At 49.3% G+C, this 18452-nt stretch overlaps 2 protein-coding genes across 7 annotated transcripts in view; one reads left to right on the top strand and one right to left on the bottom strand.

Moving 5' to 3' along the window:
• The window catches only part of EMC1 (ER membrane protein complex subunit 1), a 36541-nt gene extending 30950 nt beyond the window's left edge, over positions 1-5591 (bottom strand). For 4 of the 5 annotated variants that reach the window (XR_010337734.1, XM_064363366.1, XM_012439761.2 and 1 more), the window contains exon 1: positions 5482-5591. Coding sequence is in view for 3 of the 5 variants with exons in the window: in XM_064363366.1 (XP_064219436.1) it covers positions 5482-5576 (95 nt within the window). In the remaining 2 variants the exon portion in view is untranslated. The remainder of the gene's footprint in view (positions 1-5481) is intronic. The other variant, XM_064363368.1, reaches the window with a different exon arrangement.
• A 60-nt stretch (positions 5592-5651) lies between these two features.
• On the top strand, positions 5652-12957 carry MRTO4 (MRT4 homolog, ribosome maturation factor). Of its 2 annotated transcripts, none has more exons than XM_012439764.3 (8): positions 5652-5924; positions 8886-8944; positions 9976-10079; positions 11086-11167; positions 11468-11535; positions 11803-11954; positions 12438-12514; positions 12640-12957. In XM_012439764.3, the coding sequence occupies exons 1-8, from the start codon at positions 5897-5899 to the stop codon at positions 12787-12789; spliced, it is 720 nt and encodes a 239-aa protein (XP_012295187.1). In that variant the 5' UTR covers positions 5652-5896; the 3' UTR covers positions 12790-12957. The 2 variants fall into 2 exon arrangements, with proteins under 2 accessions (XP_012295187.1, XP_012295188.1); XM_012439765.2 differs by lacking the exon at positions 5652-5924 and adding an exon at positions 9592-9732.
• Positions 12958-18452: the final 5495 nt, after the last annotated feature.

The raw sequence follows: 18452 nt of genomic DNA on the forward strand, positions 1-18452 counted from the left end.
GGGAGGCCAAGCCAGGTGGATCACGAGGTCGGGAGTTCGAGACCAGCCTGACCAATATGGTGAAACCCTGTCTCTACTAATAATTCAAAAATTAGTCGGGCATGGTGGCACATGCCTATAGTCCTAGCCACTTGGGAGGCCGAGGCAGAAGAACTGCTTGAAACCAGGAGGTGGAGGCTGCAGTGAGCCAAGATCACGCCACTGCACTCCAGCCTGGGTGACAGAGCAAGACTGAGTCTCAAAAAGAAAAAAAAATAACTGTAAAATAATCTCAAGCAGGTGCTTCAAGAGGCATTCCAAGCTGGCCGTGGCGGCTCACGCCTGTAATCCCAGCACTTTGGGAGGCTGAAGCAGGCGATCACCTGAGGTCAGGAGTTTGAGACCAGCCTGGCCAACACGGTGAAACCCCTTTTCTACTAAAAATACAAAAATTAGCCAGGCGCGGTGGTGTGCACCTCTAGTCCTAGCTACTTGGGAGGCTGAGACACAAGAAGAGCTTGAACCCAGGAGGCAGAGGTTGCAGTAAGATGAGATTGCGCCACTGCACTCCAGGTTGAGTGACAGAGTAAGACTCCATCTCAAAAAAACAGAGGTATTCCAGAAACAGGTACTGTTATCACAGGAGAAGACAGCTCCATGAGTGGTACTGCTCCTGAAGACCTGCCAGTAGGACAGTATGTGGAGGTGGAAGACAGTGATATTGATGATACTGACCCTATTTACACCTAGGCTAATGTGTTTGTATCTTAGTTTTTTTTTGTTTGTTTTTTGAGATGGTCTCAAAAAACTATAGTCCCAGCTACTCAGGAGGCTGAGGTGATCCTCCCACCTCAGCCTCCTGAGTAGCTGGGACTATAGGCACCCGCCACCATGCCCGGCTAATTTTTGTATGTTTTGTAGAGATGGGGTTTTGCCATATTGCCCAAGCTGGTTTGAACTCCTGGGCTCAAGCCATCCACTCCCCTCAGCCTCCTAAAATGCTAAGATTACAGATGTGAGCCACCATGCCCAGCCTCTGTCTTGGTTTTTAACAAAATAGTTTAAGACTGAAAAAAAATTTTGTTAGTATTGTAGGAAAAAGCTCACAGAATATGGATATAAGGAAAATATTATTAACTCAGGCATGGTAGCATGTGCCTGTAACCCCAGCTGCTAGGGAGGCTGAGGCAGGAGGCTTGCTTTAGCCCAGGAGTTCAAGATCAGCCTGGGGAACACTGCAAGATCCCATGTCAAAAATAAATGCTAAAAATATATTTTTGCAAGAGAGAGATCCAAGATGGCTGATCACTAGCAGCTCGGGCTCGTAGCTCCCAGTGAAAGCGCAGAGAACGAGAGGACGCCACACTTTCAGACGAATATTTGTTGCTCACGGACCAAGAGATTCCCAGCGGAGGAGCCCCACGGGTTGCCAGGGTGCCTCTTGTGGCCGGCGCAGCAGTTTTGCTGGCGCCTCAGCGCGGCAGTTCTTGGTGCAGAGTCCGGAGATTTCCGGGCAGAAAAGCACCATCAATCTTAACACCACTGTTCTGGCCAGCGCAGTAGATTGCTCAGATTTCGGCGCTGAGAATCAACAAGTTGGACGTCCACTCAGAGACCTAGTTAGAAAGTCGGTAATTACAAAGACGACAGAGGGATAAATATATAATGAAGAGAAGAAACCAGCCTAAAAAGGCAGAGAATACTCAAAATCAGAATGCCTCTCCCTCTACAGGGGATTGCAATTCCTCATCAGTAATGGAACAAGGCTTAATGGAGAATGAGTGTGTTCCAATAACAGAAGCAGGTTTCAAAAGGTGGGTGATAAGAAACTTCTGTGAATTAAAAGAACTTGTTCTAACCCAATGCAAAGAAACTAAGAACCTTGAAAAAAGGTTTGATGAAATGTTAACGAGAATGGACAATTTAGAGAGGAATATAAGTGAATTGATGGAGCTCAAAAACACAACACGAGAACTTCGCGAAGTATGCACAAGTTTAAACAGTCGAATTGATCAAACAGAAGAAAGGATATCAGAAGTCGAGGACCAGCTCAGTGAAATGAAACGAGAAGACAAGATTGGAGAAAAAAGGATAAAAAGGAATGAGCAAAGTCTCCAGGAAATATGGGACTATGTGAAAAGACCTAATCTACGTTTGATAGGTGTACCTGAATGTGACAAAGAGAATGAATCCAAGTTGGAAAATACTCTTCAGGACATCATTCAGGAAAACTTTACCAACTTAGCAAGGCAGGGTAATATTCAACTCCAGGTAATACAGAGAACACCACAAAGATATTCTTCAAGAAGACCAACCCCAAGGCACATAATCGCCAGATTTATTAGGGTTGAAATGAGGGAGAAAATACTAAGGGCAGCCAGAGAGAAAGGACAGGTTACCCATAAAGGGAAACCTATCAGACTTACAGCAGATCTCTCAGCAGAAACCCTACAAGCCAGAAAAGAGTGGGGACCAATATGCAACATCCTTAAAGAAAAGAACTTTCAACCCAGAATTTCATATCCAGCCAAACTAAGCTTACTAAGCGAAGGAAAAATTAAATCTTTTGCGAACAAACAAGTACTTAGAGACTTCACCACCACCAGACCTGCTTTACAAGAGCTTCTGAAAGAAGCACTATACATATAAAGGAACAACCAATATCAGCCTTTCCAAAAATATATCAAAAAGCAAAGAGCATTAACACAATGAAAAATTTACATCAACTAATGGGCAAAACAGCCAGCGAGCATCAAATGCCAGTATTAAACTTACATATATTCTAATCGGATAAAAAGCCAAAACCCATCGGTATGCTGCATCCAGACCCATCTCACATGCAACGATACACAAAGACTCAAAACAAAGAGAAGGAGGAAGATTTACCAACCAAATAGAGAATAAAAATAAACAAATAAACAAAAAGCAGGAGATGCAATTCTCGCCTCTGATAAAGTAGACTTTAAAGCAACAAAGATCAAAAGAGGCAAAGAAGGACATTACATAATGGCAAAAGGATCAATGTAACAAGAAGAGCTAACAATTCTATAGATCAACATGACAGAAAATTAACAAGGACATCCAGGACTTGAACTCAGACCTGGAACAAGTAAACTTAATAAACATTTATAGAACTCTCCACTTCAAATACACAAAACATACATTACCACATCACACCTATTCCAAAAGTGACTACATAATTGGAAGTAAATCACTCCTCAGTAATCGCATAGCATTTCATAGGTTTAAATGAAATATTGGTTGGCTGCTTGTTTGTTATTTTCTTCCCTTATTCCTTCCTGTCTACATCATTAAGTATAATTATTGGTATAAAAGAGGTTTTCAATACCCATTACTAAACTGCATTCTAGCCTGGGCAAGAAAGCAGTACTCCCATTCTCTCTCTCTCTTTCTCTTCCTTTTTCTTCCTCTTCTTCATTCTTTTTCTTTCTTTCTTTCTTTAAAAAAAAAAAAAACATATATATATATATAGTACAGCTGTAAAGGGTTTGTGTTTTACACTAAGTATTATTACAGGTCAAAAATTAAAAAAAAATAAAATGTAAAGTTAAAAAGCTGCATTAAGCTGAGGTTAAATTATTATTGAAGAAAGAATAATATTTTATAAATTTTATATAGTCTAAATGTACAGTGTTTATGAAGTCCACAGTAGTTGTACAGTAATGTCCTAAGTCTTTACATTTACTCACCACTCACGCACTGACTAACCCCAGAACAATTCCTAGTCCTGCAACATACGTTCATGGTAAGTGCTCTATACAGGGGTACCAGTTTTTATCTTTCACATCCTATTTTTACTGTGCCTTTTCTATGTTTAGATACACAAATATTTACCATTGTGTTACAACTGCCTACAGTTTTCGTTACAGTAACACGCTGTGCAGGTTTGTAGCCTAGGAACAACAGGCTATACCATATAGCCTAGGTGCGTAGCAGGCTAAACCATCTAGGTTTAGGTAAGTACACACTACAATGTTTGCACAAAAGTGCATTTCTCAGAATGTATTCCCATCATTAAGTGATGCATACCTGTAATTCTTCTGTTTATTTTTCAATCTGAAAACTGTAGACCAGGTGCAGTGGCTCACACCTGTAATCCCAGCACTTTGGGAGACCAAGGCAGGTGGATCGCTTGAGCCCAGGTGTTTAAGACCAGCCTGGTCAACATAGCAAAACCCAGGCTCTACAAAAAAATACAAAGAAACTAGAGAGGTATGCACCATTAGTCCCAGCTACTGAGGAGGCTGAGGTGGGAGGGTCACTTGAACCTCGGAGGTTGGAGCTGCAGTGAGCTGTGATTGTACTACACTACAGCCTGGGTTACAGAATGAGACCCTGTCTCAAAAAAAAAAAAAAAACTGAGTCCTTTGCCCCCTCTCACCAGCCTAGCCTGGCCCTGGGCTCAGAGCAGGGTTACCCAACACGCTAAGCAGCTAGGAAATGCCATTCATTCATTCGTTCATGAAAAGAAAAGAAAGAAAACTGCACATACCTAGTATTCTGCAAAATTAGATACACATATCACCTGCTATATATGTGTAATATACACATATGACAATTAAAATGTGACTTATGTTCTATTTATCACACTGTCTGGCATAACAGGTACTCGACATCAACTTTTCCAAGACAGAAAATAATTCAGAGGAGGAGAAATCTGAGCTGGGCCCTGAAGAATAAAGTGTAAATAGCAGTAACGACAGGTAACATTTAGTGACATTCAATGAGCCAGGCATTGTGCTAAGTAATTGGATTGTCTCATTCATTCTCACAAGTACTGTAGGAGATAATGGACTGTTACTAAACCCATTCTACAAAGACACCAACCAAGGCACAGAGTAGTTAGGTCTCTTTCCGCAAAATCACACAACCCTTAATTGGCAAAATTCAAACAAAAGCAAGCGACTCCAGGGCCCTGAGGAGGACGTGGGTGGGTGAATGAATGAATGAATGGCATCTTCTAGCTGCTTAGTGTTTTCGGCAATTCTGCTCTGAGCCCAGGGCCAGACTAGATTGAGAAGAGGGGGAAAAGGACTCAGTTTAGGACTTTTAAGACGAAAGCCCTGTTCACATGCCTACAAGACACCAATTCGAGTAGGAATTAAAGTTCACTGACGGCTTGGGGACCTCTGATATCTGGTAGACCAGAAACTTGACAGTCAAAGAAATGGAACCTAACGAGGGAGGACGGGATCAGTGACCTCTGACCAGCAAGCACCCCAAGCATGACTGGATGGCAGGGCCGGGTTACACACAAGGATCAGCTTAGAAGGAACTCTAATACTCGGTTTAAAGCTCTGCTTCCGACGACTTTAAATCCTTAATAATTTTTAAACAAGGAGCCACGTTTTCATTTTGTACTGGTCCTGCAAATTATGTAGCCAATCCTGCTACATGACAACCCCCCTCCCTTTACCAGGTAGGAGACAGGTACTGAGGAAACAGCCACTTATCTCTCGAATATATTCCACACGTACGCACCAATCAAACTTGCCCACTTGATCTTCGTAGACCGCGGCCACAGAAATCAGCAGGGCAGCCCAAAGCCAGAAATGAAAAGCCCACTCCGCCGCCATGATGCGAGCGTAGGCACCGCCCACCGCCGTCCCGGCATGCACCGCGCCGCGGCTCCACCTCCGCGGGACCAAAGAGCAGGGACCTTGTAGGAGGTCCTCGGTGGGGCCTTCGGGGTTCGGGGGCCGCCTGGGTGCGCAGGAAGTCGCCCTACAGGCTCAGGAGAAAGCGCAGGCGACGCCTCGGCAGAGAGAAGCGGGCTGCAGCGCATATTGGGTCAGGCACACGCGAGGGGCAGCCCCCCAGGGCCGTCCCAGAGGGCCCCGCGCCGCCGGGGTCTTAACGGGGTGCACCGTCTTCCGCCGCACGTGGATTCAACGCGATGCCCAAATCCAAGCGCGACAAGAAAGGTGGGCGAAGGGAGCATTGGGACTCTTTGGGGAACTCCGCGGGCTGGCTGCCCAGCCTGCGGTGAGGGCTTCGGGGCGGCGGGGACGCAGAACAGAACGCCAGGAATATCCTCGAGGTGTTCTGCCTCGCTGCGAGCTGGAATGGGGGCTTCGGGGCTGTAGAACCGCCAGAGGCGACTGACGCCTGGTCGTGTCCAGGGAGCCGAGACTCTTTTGCCTAGTTTCAAGTGCTCTTGCAAGGCCGACTGGGCCGGGAGACAGCCCCTGAGCACCCCCAACTCATTTCGGCCCACTTTTCCCAACCTCGGTCCTTTCTCAACTTCCTGCGCTCCCGCCACCGCCTTTCCCCTTTCCCTTCTTCCAGCACAGGCTTGTTCGCGTTCTGGCGTTGTGTATCTGCGGTTGTTTCTGCCTGGCATGCTTACCTCTTCGTATGGCTTGTTCTTTCTTACTTGTCAGTTAACAAGACCTCTCTGAGACAGGGTCTCGCTCTGTTGCCTAGGCTGGAGTGCAATGGTGCGATCATAAGTCACTGCAGGCCGGGCACGGTGGCTTACGCCTGTAATCCCAGCACTTTGGGAGGCGAGGCGGGTGGGTCATCTGAGGTCGGGAGTTCGAGACTAGCCTGGCCAATATGGTGAAATCCCATCTTTACTAAAAATACAAAAAACTAGCTGGGCGTGGTGGCGGGTGCCTGTAATCCCAGCTACTTGGGAGATAGAGGCGGGAGAATCGCTTGAACCTGGGAGGTGGAGGTTGCAATAAGCCAAGATCACACCACTGCACTCCAGCCTGGGCACGACAGAGCGAGACTCCCTCTCAAAAATAAACAAACAGATAGATAGATAAAATAAGTCCTTGCAGCCTCGACCTCTTGGGCTTAAGTTATCCTCCCACCTCAGCCTCCCGAGTAGCTGGGACTGCAGGTGCACACCACCACGCCCAGCTAATTTTTTGTATTTTTAGTAAAGTTGGGGTTTCACCATATTGGCCAGGCTGGTCTCGAACCAGGTTTTTTTTGTTTTGTTTTTGTAGAGATGACTCTCAGTGTGTTGCCAAGGCTGGTCTGGAACTCCTGGGCTCAAACGACCCTCCTGCCTCAGCCTCCCAAAGTGCTGGGATTAGAGGCGTGAGCCACTATGCCCGACTTGAGCACCTCTTAAGAGACCATCTTTGGCCACCTTTGCTGTGGTGGCATCTCTCTCCACCCCGCTCCCTGGCATATTTAAAAATATTTAGGGATCTGTCACTTGCTAGGCGTTGGAGGATACAGCAGTTACAACAAGGAAGGCCTATTTCTCATCAAGCTTAACGTTTTAGGGGAAACACATTCCACAAAATGCTAAAAATCAGATTGAGTAAACACGGGGTGAAGAGACGGTGATATTTTGTATAATGTGATCAGGAAAGGTCTCACTGATGAGGTGACAAATGAGCAGAAAATCGAAGAAAGGAAGTGAGCAACCTGTGGAATTGCGCACCTGTAGAAATACCTGGCAGAAAGCTGTTCCAAGTAGAGGGAACGTGAAGTGAAGAGGCTCTGAAGTGGGAGCAGATTTGACATGTTTGGGACAAGAGGCCAGTGGGGCTGGACAGAAGGAGCCAAACAGAGTTGGGGAAGAGGGTTAGGCAGAGAGGGCAGGACTTCCTCAGCCTTGGTAAGGCATTGGCTTTCTTGCCTAGAGTTCAAGCAGAAGATTCATGTGATTTACCTTTACTTGTAAAGGGTCACTCTGGTTGCCTTGGTGAGACTAGCTGGGAAAGGCAGGTCAGAGGGCAGGGATGGAAGCAGTGAGGCCAGTATTAATCCAAGAGAGGGCGATGCTGGCTTGGATCCAAGGTATAACAGTGGAAATGATGGGAAGTGGCCAGCTATACTTCTTTTGCCCTCCTTGCTGGTGTGATTGTCCTTGTCTGTGTGGTGCCTTGTTAAGAGGGGCTGAGTGCCAGGCAGGTTAAAGAAGAGAGGCCAGGGCCCCTTTGTGAGGGCACCCGGGGCTTTGCATTTGGAGTTCTTTTAAGTGATTCTGGAACAATTTGATTCTGTGCAGAGGGCCTGGGTCAGGTCTGGCAAATGCCAAACTTTCTGGGTAGAGGGTAAATTGGGCCCCAGCCATTGTTACAATAGAGGTAACATGTTCCTCCCCAGAGAGGTGTTGCTGCATCTGTGAGTCTACATTGCAAAACTGGAGCGCAGATACATAACAGGAGGTTGAGCCCCAGACTTGCTGTTTCACCGTATAGGCCAGCGAGAGTGGCCTCTGCATCATGGTTGAGAGCAGAAAGGGGCTGGTTGCGGTGGCTCACACCTATGATTCCAACAGTTTGGGAGGCTGAAGTAGGCAGATCTCGAGCCCAGGAGTTTGAGACCAACCCAGACAACATGGCAGAATTCATCTTTGCAAAAAATAGAAAAATCACTTGGGTATGGTGGTGGATTTCTGTGGTCCCAGACAAAATTAGCAGACCATGATGGTGTGTGTCTGTAGTCCTAACTGTGTGGGAGGATTGCCTGAGCCCAGGAGGTCAAGGCTACAGTGAGCCGAGATTGTGCCACTGCACTCCAGCCTGGGTGACAGAGTAAGACCCCATCTCAAAAAAAAAAAAAAAAGCCAAAAAAAAACAGAGGCCTGCCTCAACCGGCAGGTGAGATCTACCACCGAGAGCACTCCCAGCAGCAGGAACAACCTCCACCCCTCACACTGCAACCAAGTTATTTGGGTCAGCCTCAGGAGCTAAGAAAGGCCTAGTTTGTCTAAATAGCAGGATTTATATCCAGGGATCGTCAGGCCCAAGAATGCTAATGAGTAGGCATTCCATGGGCCCTGGAATGGCTTTGTGTGCCAGAAATGATGGCCATGAAGGCCTTGCTGCCTTTTTTCAGCATGGCTGCATCCAGCTGAAGTCTCCAGTGCATCTAGATTTGTCTCTCATCATCTCTCTCCTTCTTGTTTCCATTAGTCTCCTTAACCAAAACTGCCAAGAAAGGCTTGGAATTGAAACAAAACCTGATAGAAGAGGTAAGAGGTGGTTCTTTTCCTAGAGCTTGCAATCGTTGTAGGTATAGGACTGTTGGCCAGGAGAGCATACTAGTTGGGGGCGGGGAATCTCCAAGCTGCTAATCCAGCCCTTTTTCCTCCAGCAGCAGCACCAGCAGAAACTTCCATAGTGATGGTTTACAGCTTTGATTAGTTCTTACTCTGTGCCCTGTCCTGCACTAAGTGTTTCAGATGTATTGTTCCACTCCATCCTTATAACATCCCTGTGATGTAGGTACTAGGTGATGATGTTGCTGTTTTCCATTTGGGGTCACTGAAGCTTACAGAGGTTTGTTAGCCTGCCCAGTGTCAAAAGACAGGAGGAGGCCAGCCACGGTGGCTCACACCTGTAATCCCAGCACTTTGAGAGGCCAAGTGATCAGATAGCTTGAGTTCAAGACCAGCCGACCAGCCTGGGCAACATGGCAAAACCTCATCTCTACAAAAAGAAAAGAGAGAAAAACTAGCTGGACTTGGTGGTACGCAGCCTGGGCAACAGAGTGAGGCCCTGTCTTTAAAAAAAAAAAAAATTGCTGCATGTAGGAGACTGCACCAACCCATTGTCTGTAGTGCTTCTGACCTGCCAACCTGGGCTGCAGGCTAGGTGAAAACTGTCTCCTCCTGCACAGACTCCACTCCTGGAGGCCGCCTCATGGTTTTGGCCAGCACCACGTGCAGAGCAGTACCGATGAGCTGCGTCCCCTTGTAACGCCGAGGCTCCATGTGCTTCCATGTGGCAGGAGCCTTGCTGGTGTGGGTAACAGCTGATGGTCAGTTTCACTGTTGGTCATAGAGAAGTCAGAGGCCTGGGAAAGGCCGTGGGGTGTAGATCCATGGCTCAGCCTCCCCTGTAGTTGGCGATCCTAATTTCAGTAATGGAGGTGGGAGACAACCAAATGAGAGGCCTCCAGTTCTTCCAGTTTCCATAGTTGTCCGGGGCCCAGAGCAGATTGCGGTCAGTAGTGCCCATCGTATGCTGCTGCTTGAACTCAGCCTCGTGAATTGTCCCACAGCTTCGGAAATGTGTGGACACCTACAAGTACCTTTTCATCTTCTCTGTGGCCAACATGAGGAATAGCAAGCTGAAGGACATCCGGAACGCCTGGAAGCACAGCCGGTGAGCGGGCAGGGGGAGAAAGGCCCTTCTGAGTGGGGACAGCAGGCTGCTCTCAGTCAAAGCACAGGAGCAACTTCTGACCCTTTAGCTGCCTGGGTCATGCCACTGACACTTTGGTAAGGACAGTCAAGTGCTACCTGCTACTGAAGAGCACTGCTTTTTCACTGTTAAAGCTGGTCTTGGGCCGGGTGCGGTGGCTCACGCCTGTAATCCCAGCACTTTGGGAGGCTGAGGCAGGCGGATCACCTGAGCTCAGGAGTTCGAGACCAGCCTGGCCAACATGACAAAACCCCTTCTCTACTAAAAATACAAAAATTAGCCTGGTGTGGTGGCAGACGCCTGTAATCCCAACTACTCGGGAGGCTGAGGCGGAAGAATCACTTGAACCCATGAGGCAGAGATTGCAGTGAGCTGCACCATTGCACTCCAGCCTGGGTGATAGAATGAGACTCCATCTCAAAAAAAAAAAGCAGGTCTTGCACTGAGCCTTTAGGAGGCAGGACTTGGCAGTTTCTCAGGAGATGTTTGAGAGGTGGTCCTTTCAGGAAAAGTGACCCTTTAACCCTGGAGTCTGGGTGGTTTAGGAGCATCACACGAATTTTAGAATGTCAGTACATGCACTGGAACACAGTGACCTGGGAGCAGGATGCAGGAACCACATGGCAAGTTTCTGTCCTGGGGCAGGTGGCCCTGGTGGTGGTCTCTTGCCACACCGGCTCTGCTTCAGCTGTTAACATGCCTCCTTCGTACATCCAGATGGGGAACCGGTACAGAATGCTCATGATGGGCTGGGACACAAAATGTTGCCATGTCAGGGGTTTGTGGGTGAGGACATAATGAAAGGGACCCTGAGTGGGGGATTGTGTGGCCAGGCAGCATGGAGAAGTGGGTGCTACTGGCTCAGCCTGGGCCTGAGGTCACTGGGAACTAGAGCGGCTTTGTGGGTAGCTGAGGGATGGGGAGGGCAGGGTACTTCCTTCACAGAACGCTCTTTCTCTTGCGGTAGGATGTTCTTTGGCAAAAACAAGGTGATGATGGTGGCCTTGGGTCGGAGCCCATCTGATGAGTACAAAGACAACCTGCACCAGGTAAGTCGCTGGTCCTCAAGGGGAGGGGCTCATGCAAAGCCACCTTCTCTCCCACAACTCCCACGTGACAGCCGCCCCCAGCCATTGGCAGCTCTGTGGCTCAGAGGGAGCAGGTCCTGGCTTAAAGCTCTCCCTTCACCTCCAGACCCAGGGAATAGCACACTTCCTGCCTCCCACTCCTTCCTGCTGTGACAATCAGAAACATCTTTAGATGCCAAATGTCCCCTGGTGACCAAAAACGTGCCTAGTAGAGAAGCACTACTCTAATGTGACCAAGCCGGCCTCACTGTTGATTTGTAGGTCAGCAAAAAGTTGAGGGGTGAAGTGGGTCTCCTGTTCACCAACCGCACAAAGGAGGAGGTGAATGAGTAAGTACTCCTGAGGAACGGAGGGGAAGAGGAGGGTGAGGGGATTTCAGGGAAGGAATGATGCAGGGACTTCCTTCCGTGTAAGCCTGTCACTGAGCTTGTCGCCTGGGACCACAGCCCTCTCTGCCCTCTCCAGCATGGTGCTCTGGGCTGGCTGGCTTCTATGATGGGAGAAGGCCCAGGACCACAGGACACTTGGGGAACCTGACTCGTGGGCTGGTGGTGTGGCCAGGAGCATCCCCTCTTACCACTTCTCTTTTCCTTTAGATGGTTCACGAAATACGCAGAAATGGACTATGCCCGAGCTGGTAACAAAGCAACTTTCACTGTGAGCTTGGACTCAGGGCCCCTGGAGCAGTTCCCCCACTCCATGGAGCCACAGCTCAGGCAGCTGGGCCTGCCTACCACCCTCAAGAGAGGTATGGACAGCCCTGGAGCCAAAAGGTGACAGCCCAGAGTCCAAGAGCACAGGCCTGCAAGCTTTTCCCTTTCTAGCTGAGCAAGTTATTTCTACAAGCCTCCATTTTCTCATGTGAAAATGGAGCTAAGAGTGCCCGCCTCACAGTTGGGGTGAAAGCAGACAGTAACTTACAGCCAGAATGCAGCCCTTGAAGGACATCTGGGGCCTGGCACCTATTAAAAAAAAAAAGTCAAAAACTTAGCCATGGTGGTGTGTGCCTGTGGTCCTAGCTATATGGGAGGCTGAGGCAAGAGGATCACTCGAGCCCAGGAGGTCGAGGCTGCAGCAAATCAAGGGACCTCATGGAGGCAGCCACTGCCCAGTGTGTGTTGGAGCTGTGGGGAGGGCAGGTGGCCAACTGGATTTCTCCCAACTTGGCAGGACAGAGAGGGCTCTGCAGGCCCCTGGGCCAGAGGTAACTGGGGACCCCCCTCCTCTGCAGGTGTGGTGACCCTGCTGTCCGACTACGAGGTGTGCAAGGAGGGCGACGTGCTGACCCCGGAGCAGGCTCGCGTCCTGGTGAGTGTGGCCCCCTGAGGGCCCTGGCAGGAGGGGCCACTGCCTTTCCTCTGCCTCCTGAGAATGCCCCGCACTTCTGAATACCTTCATTCCTCCTGATGTTTTGTTTCCTTTGTCTCTTGCAGAAGCTTTTTGGGTATGAGATGGCTGAATTCAAGGTGACCATCAAATACATGTGGGACTCACAGTCGGGAAGGTTCCAGCAGATGGGAGATGACTTGCCAGAGAGTGCATCCGAGTCCGCAGAAGACTCAGAGTCAGAAGACAGTGACTGAAAGAGACTCAGGACCGAAGGTCTCCTGGAACCTTCGGGGTCTCACTGGACCATGCGGGACTGCCGCCACCCCTCTAGAGAGAGCAGCTTTTTGTTTGGCTGTGGACAGGGTACATAATGGGCACTGAGTTCCTGTAAAGAATAAAACTTTGTAGGATGTCTCCCTGGAGACGGGGATCTTTCTTAAGAAAGAGGCCTTTGGTGAGCCCAGGAGTTTGAAACCAGCCTGGGCAATTCAGAGAGATCCCGTCTCTACAAAAAAATGAAAAAATTAGCTAGGCGTGGTGGCACGCACCTGTGGTCCCCGCTACTCTGGAGAAAGGTGGAAGAGTTGCGTAAGCCTGGGAGTTCAAGGCTCAGTGAGCCGTGATCATGACGCTGCACTCCAGCCTGGGCGGCCGTTGCACTTGTTCTGCTTGGATTGCCTTGGTTTGCCTGTCAGCCAGCTTCCCCCACTGGCTGCCTCGGGACTGCTGTGGACAGCACAGCTCCACGCCAGAGCTGGAGCTTCTCTTCTTCAGCCCTGGGTACCCCTTGGCAAAAGGATTTGCTGGGGAAAATTAGGTGTCCTTCCCAGCCCTCCACACTTCCACACCAGGGCTGCAGATCTGGCGGATGCCAGGAAGACAGGCTTGAGCTGAGATGAGTGGAGTCATTGCGGGAGTTGAGAGCCAGTGTCTGAAGTTCCACGGCATCCTGGGAGGTTTTGTCCACCTTCTATTTGTTTTTGTTTGGTTTTGGGGTTTTTTTCCCCTCTGTTTTTTCATTTTAAATAGGGATGGGGTTTTGCCATATTGCCCAGGCTAGTCTCAAACTCCTGAGCTCAAGCGATCTGCCCACCTTGGCCTCCCAAAGTGCTGGGATTACAGGTGTGAGCCACCGCACCCAGCCCATATTGTTCTGTTTGTATTTCGTGAAAGCGGTTTTGAATGAGAGCAAATCGGTTCAGGGTGTACGGCGGCCCTCTTCTCTGCCATGCGTGGAAGAGAGCCACCTCCAGCCCCGCTGTTGAGAGCTCAGGCCGGATCCCAGGGTGTGGGCGACCTTCAGAAGGGCGTTGTGCCGACACCCTCTTACTGCCTATGCTCTTTGAAGACTTCATACTCCTGCCCACTTCTCACCAAGCCCTTGGGAAGGACAGCAAGAAGCGGGCTGTGGGCAGAAGAGGAAACAAATTCACCAGGGTCACCCAGCCCTGGGCCAGGTCAAGTGCCAGCCTTAGCAGGAAATGCTGAGGGAGAGCTCAGGCCCAGCCTTCTCACCTCGTGGGGGTGGCTGGGAGGACTGCAGGAGTGTAGAGGACAATCTGCAAACGGCTGAGGGGAAAGCAGCCTAAAACCATTGAAGGCCAAAACGGGCCGGAGGAGAGGATGAAAGGTGGCACGTGGTGCCCTCCGCAGCTGAGCCAGGTCTAGCCAGGCCTAGAGGAAGTAGTGCAACGTTCGGGTGCCAGGCTTGGTCAACCACCTCCATGACAGCCGACTCCAGGGGCCCTTCCTCTGCTTCTGCCAATTTCTCCAGCTGCTCCACCCAGGATGACCATGTCCCTATGGACACCCTGCAAGGGAGACAGCTAGACTTCTGCACAGTGACTCATCGTGCCCCTCCCAGCCATGGCCCTGCTGCTGTTTGGGCTCTGTTTGTTCATGTATGCTTTGTATTACTGCCTGCAAACAGCCGTGGCCATTGGGCTCTGAAGCCCTATCTCCACACGTTCTCAGCTGCAGACAGAGCTGACTTCAGAGCTGCTGACTTCTGCTCAGCAGCTGGGTAAACCCGAGTCAGTGACCCAGACCTTCAGCTTCAAACTTCCTTTACTTTCAGGCTGCTTGTCTGAATTAGAAATTGTGTGAAGTACGTTGCCTCCAGGCCTGGCACTTAATAGGTACTCACTTAAAGGGGAGCCATAGCCATATAATACCCAAGCTGGAGAAGGGGGCTAGGGACAGCAGGCAGAGGGAAGCCCGCCACTACACACAGGGTTGGACTCAGTCTCCAGGGTGGGCAGCCCAGGACCCAGTAAAAGCTAATAATTAAAACCACAGGTTTCAGGCAGTGGCTCACACCTGTAATCCCAGCAATTTGGGATGCTGAGACAGGAGGATTGCTTGAGGCCAAGGACTCAAGATCAGCCTAGGCAACGTAGTGAGAACCCCCATCTCTACAAAAAATAGAAAAATTATTCATTTGGTGGTATATGCTTGTGGTTTCAGCTACACAGGAGAGTGAAGCGGAGGATTGTCTGAACCCTGGAAGTCAAGGTCACTGAACTATGATCAAGCTGCTGCACTCCAGCCTGGATGACAGAGGAAGACTCTGTCCCCCCAAAAACAAAAAAGTTAATTTCAGTCGAACCCACATTGATTCCCTGCTACACGTAAGCTGTGGGACCCTAGTCAAGTGAAATTGCTCTGAGCCAGTTTCCTCATGTAAAACTGAGGCGATCATACTTAACGGGGCCATTGCAATAACGTGTTGGTGACCTGGCCACTTTAGTAATTTGTCTAAGAACAGGTTTACCACCCAGAAGAAATGGGCCATGCAGAGCTTTCATAGGAAGAAAAGGACTTAGCTCAGAAATGACCAAATGACTGTATAGCCCTCACAGCTTCCCCATTCCCCACACCCCCGCAAAATTTGAGAGAAGCAGCTGAGCATCTAGAGACAGCTGGGTTACCTGCAGCTTGTGAGCGTTCCTTCCATTGCAGGGCAGCCAAGGTCATTCTGGTGCACTGGTGCTATACACAACCTGGTGGTGCTCCTTCCAGAAGCTGGGTGGGGAGGGGGAATAGCACAGAGGGGTCATCCCAGGGTGGTTGCCCACACCCAGGTCCCTGAAGCACTGAGGGGCTAATGGCTTCTAAGTAGACATCTTACATATCTGAGCATCAGAATGCATGCAGGCTTCTGGGCCCCTCATCCATGTTTTTGGGCAGGTAGAGGGGAGGCAGTGGGCAGGAATCCTTGCATTTGGCCAGCTATGATGGCCACACCTGTAGTCCCAGCACTTTGGGAGGCCAAGGAGGGATGAGAACCTCTAGTCCCAGCTGCTCTGGAGGCTGGCGCAGGAAGATTACTTGAGTCTGGGAGGTCGAGGCTGCAGGGAGTGGTGATGGAGCTCCTGCACACCATCCTGGAGGACAGAATGAGACTCACATTTCAAAAAAACCCTAGCATTTAACCTTTTCACCAGGTGTTAAACACCCTGCCACCTTAGGACCCCTGAGCACCTACAACACCACAACTGTACCCTAGGACACACGAGTCCTGATCTCCAGTTCTGGCTCTGTGGCCTTAGCTGAGCCACCTGCCCTCACCTGCTTAGTGAGGAAAGGAAATGCCCCATGCCAGCCCCATGAGCCACATGCCAAGTAGAAAGGTGGTAAGTGGCCTGGCCAGCTTTGCACGCTGTAAGGAACAGATGGGATGAAGCCCATCAGGCCTTGAGTCTCCAGGGCTGTAGCCTGGGACCTACAGTGTGAAAAGCTTGACAAACCTCTGCTTAGGACAGTGGTTCCTGAACCTGACCAGGATTATCGGAAACACCTGGGTAGTGCCACATAAAGATTTAAATCACAACAGTGCACATAAGGTGAACCCAAATTGGACACCGCTGCCTAAGTCCTTGGCCATTTCCACAAAACTAGCACTGGCCCCACTTGCATGTGGCTTGGCTTGCTTCTGCCTTCAGGGGGAGAAAACAAAAAGAAGGAATAAATCACATTGTGCACAAAAATTAACCTTGCAGATGTGGCTTTTGTAAATCTAGAAAGATTAGGAGCTTTCCAGCAGCCCACGACATCTAAATTTGATACATTAAGGAATAGCGATAAAGGGTGTAGCTTTTTTTAAAGAAGGGATGAGGGTCTCGCGTTGATACCCAGGCCAAACTCCTGAGCTCAAGCAATCCTCCTGCCTGGGCCTCCCAGGACTGGAACTACAGGCGCATGACACCATGCAGGGCTAGTTTTTTAAACTTTTTTTGTAGAGACAGTGTCACTGTCTTGCCCAGGCCGGTCTCAAACTCCTGGGCTCAAGCGATCCACCTTCGTATCCCAAGGTGTTGGGATGATAAGCGTGAGCCACTGCTCCCAGCCAAGTGTATACTTTAGAGATAGTGCAGCAGTTAACTGCTAGAGGAAAAGAAAGCTGCAAGAATTTCTAAAAGCCACCTCTGAGGAAGGAGACTTGGAAAGCGTCAGCTCTTAACCATGGGCACATACCACTTTGATAAATTTTTCAAAATTTAAAACATAGAGTGGGTGTGGTGGCTCCCAGTTTGTATATATAAACTGCTTTCCATCCAATTCATGGAATCGGAGGAAAGCTTCTGGAACTATTTTGTCAGAGGTGAAGTATCTAGGCTGGGCGCAGTGGCTCACGCCTGTAATCCCAGCACTTTGAGAAGCCAAGGCCAGTGGATCACCTGAGCTCAGGAGTTCGAGACCAGTCTGGCCAACATGGTGAAACCTCATCTCTTAAAAAAAAAAAAAAGAAGCATCTAAGTGTTCTGAATGCTGTTTCAAATTCAGCTAATAAAGCTCAACACTGAGGATAGAAATTTGTTTCTGCAGTGGACATACACTTACAAATGCCATGGTAAAAACAGCCTTATTAAATTAAAAATCTGGCCGGGCGTGGTGGCTCATGCCTGTAATCCCAGCACTTTAGGAGACCAAGGCAGGCAGATCACGAGGTCAGGAGATCGAGACCATCTTGACTAACATGGTGAAACCCGTCTCTACTTAAAAAAAAAAAAAAATTAGCCAGGCATGGTGGCACATGCCTGTAGTCCCAGAGGCTAAGGCAGGAGAATTGCTTGAACCTGGGAGGCAGAGGTTGCAGTGAGCTGAGATCGCACCACTGTACTCCAGCCTGGATGGCAGAGCAAGACTCCATCTCAAATGAAAAAGAAAAATTAAAAGTCCGTGCAACAGAAATGTACTTGTTCATAAGCCATTATGGAACCTAGCACTCTTACTTTCCTGTTGCTTCTGAAATGTATTCAGAATGGCCAAATATGAGACACTGGCGATGCCAACCAACCCAGTCACTGGGAACAAGCAGGTCAGAAATGAAGCAAGTGGGGCAGCTCGTGGCCCTCTCTGCCACCTGAAGTTTCAGGAGCTCCCCTCCTTGTGAATTCCCATGTGCAAAATCTGTACCACCTCCTTCTCCAGTCTTTTATACACTGCAGACCAGCACAGACCAGTTTCCATAGTTTGAGGATGATTAAATACATTAGACGTGCCCGGGTGCGGTGGCTCATGCCTGTAATCCTAGCACTTTGAGAGCCGAGACGGGCAGATTACATGAGCTCAAGAGTTCAACACTAGCCTGGGCAACATGGTGAAACCCCATCTCTACTAAAATACAAAAAATTATCCAGGTGTGGTGGCATGCAGCTGTAGTCTCAGCTACTCGGGAGGCTGAGGCAGGAGAATTGCTTGAATGCAGGAGGCGGAGGTTGCAGTGAGCTGAGATTGCCCCACTGCACTCCAGCTTAGTGACAGAGCTGTACTCCAGCCTGGTGACAGACCAACACTCCGTCTCCAAAAAAAAAAAGAGAGAGAGAGAGAGAGATGCTCGATGCTCTCCAGATCCAGCTCTGCTCCTTCAAGTATTTTTGTTCATCCTCACTTACTTGTTTTTAAATTAACAAAT

This window comes from Aotus nancymaae, unplaced genomic scaffold (assembly GCF_030222135.1).
Source record: "Aotus nancymaae isolate 86718 unplaced genomic scaffold, 86718_ANA_hifiasm-v0.15.2.pri h1tg000053l, whole genome shotgun sequence".
Classification (NCBI taxonomy): domain Eukaryota; kingdom Metazoa; phylum Chordata; class Mammalia; order Primates; family Aotidae; genus Aotus; species Aotus nancymaae.

Bases quoted from the DNA above. Each gene is read 5' to 3' on its own strand.
- MRTO4 (XM_012439764.3), top strand. From the start codon at position 5,897: ATGCCCAAATCCAAGCGCGACAAGAAAG. The intron at 5,925-8,885 runs GTGGGCGAAGGG...TGTTTCCATTAG, and splicing joins ATCCAAGCGCGACAAGAAAG to TCTCCTTAACCAAAACTGCC. The intron at 10,080-11,085 runs GTGAGCGGGCAG...CTCTTGCGGTAG, and splicing joins AACGCCTGGAAGCACAGCCG to GATGTTCTTTGGCAAAAACA.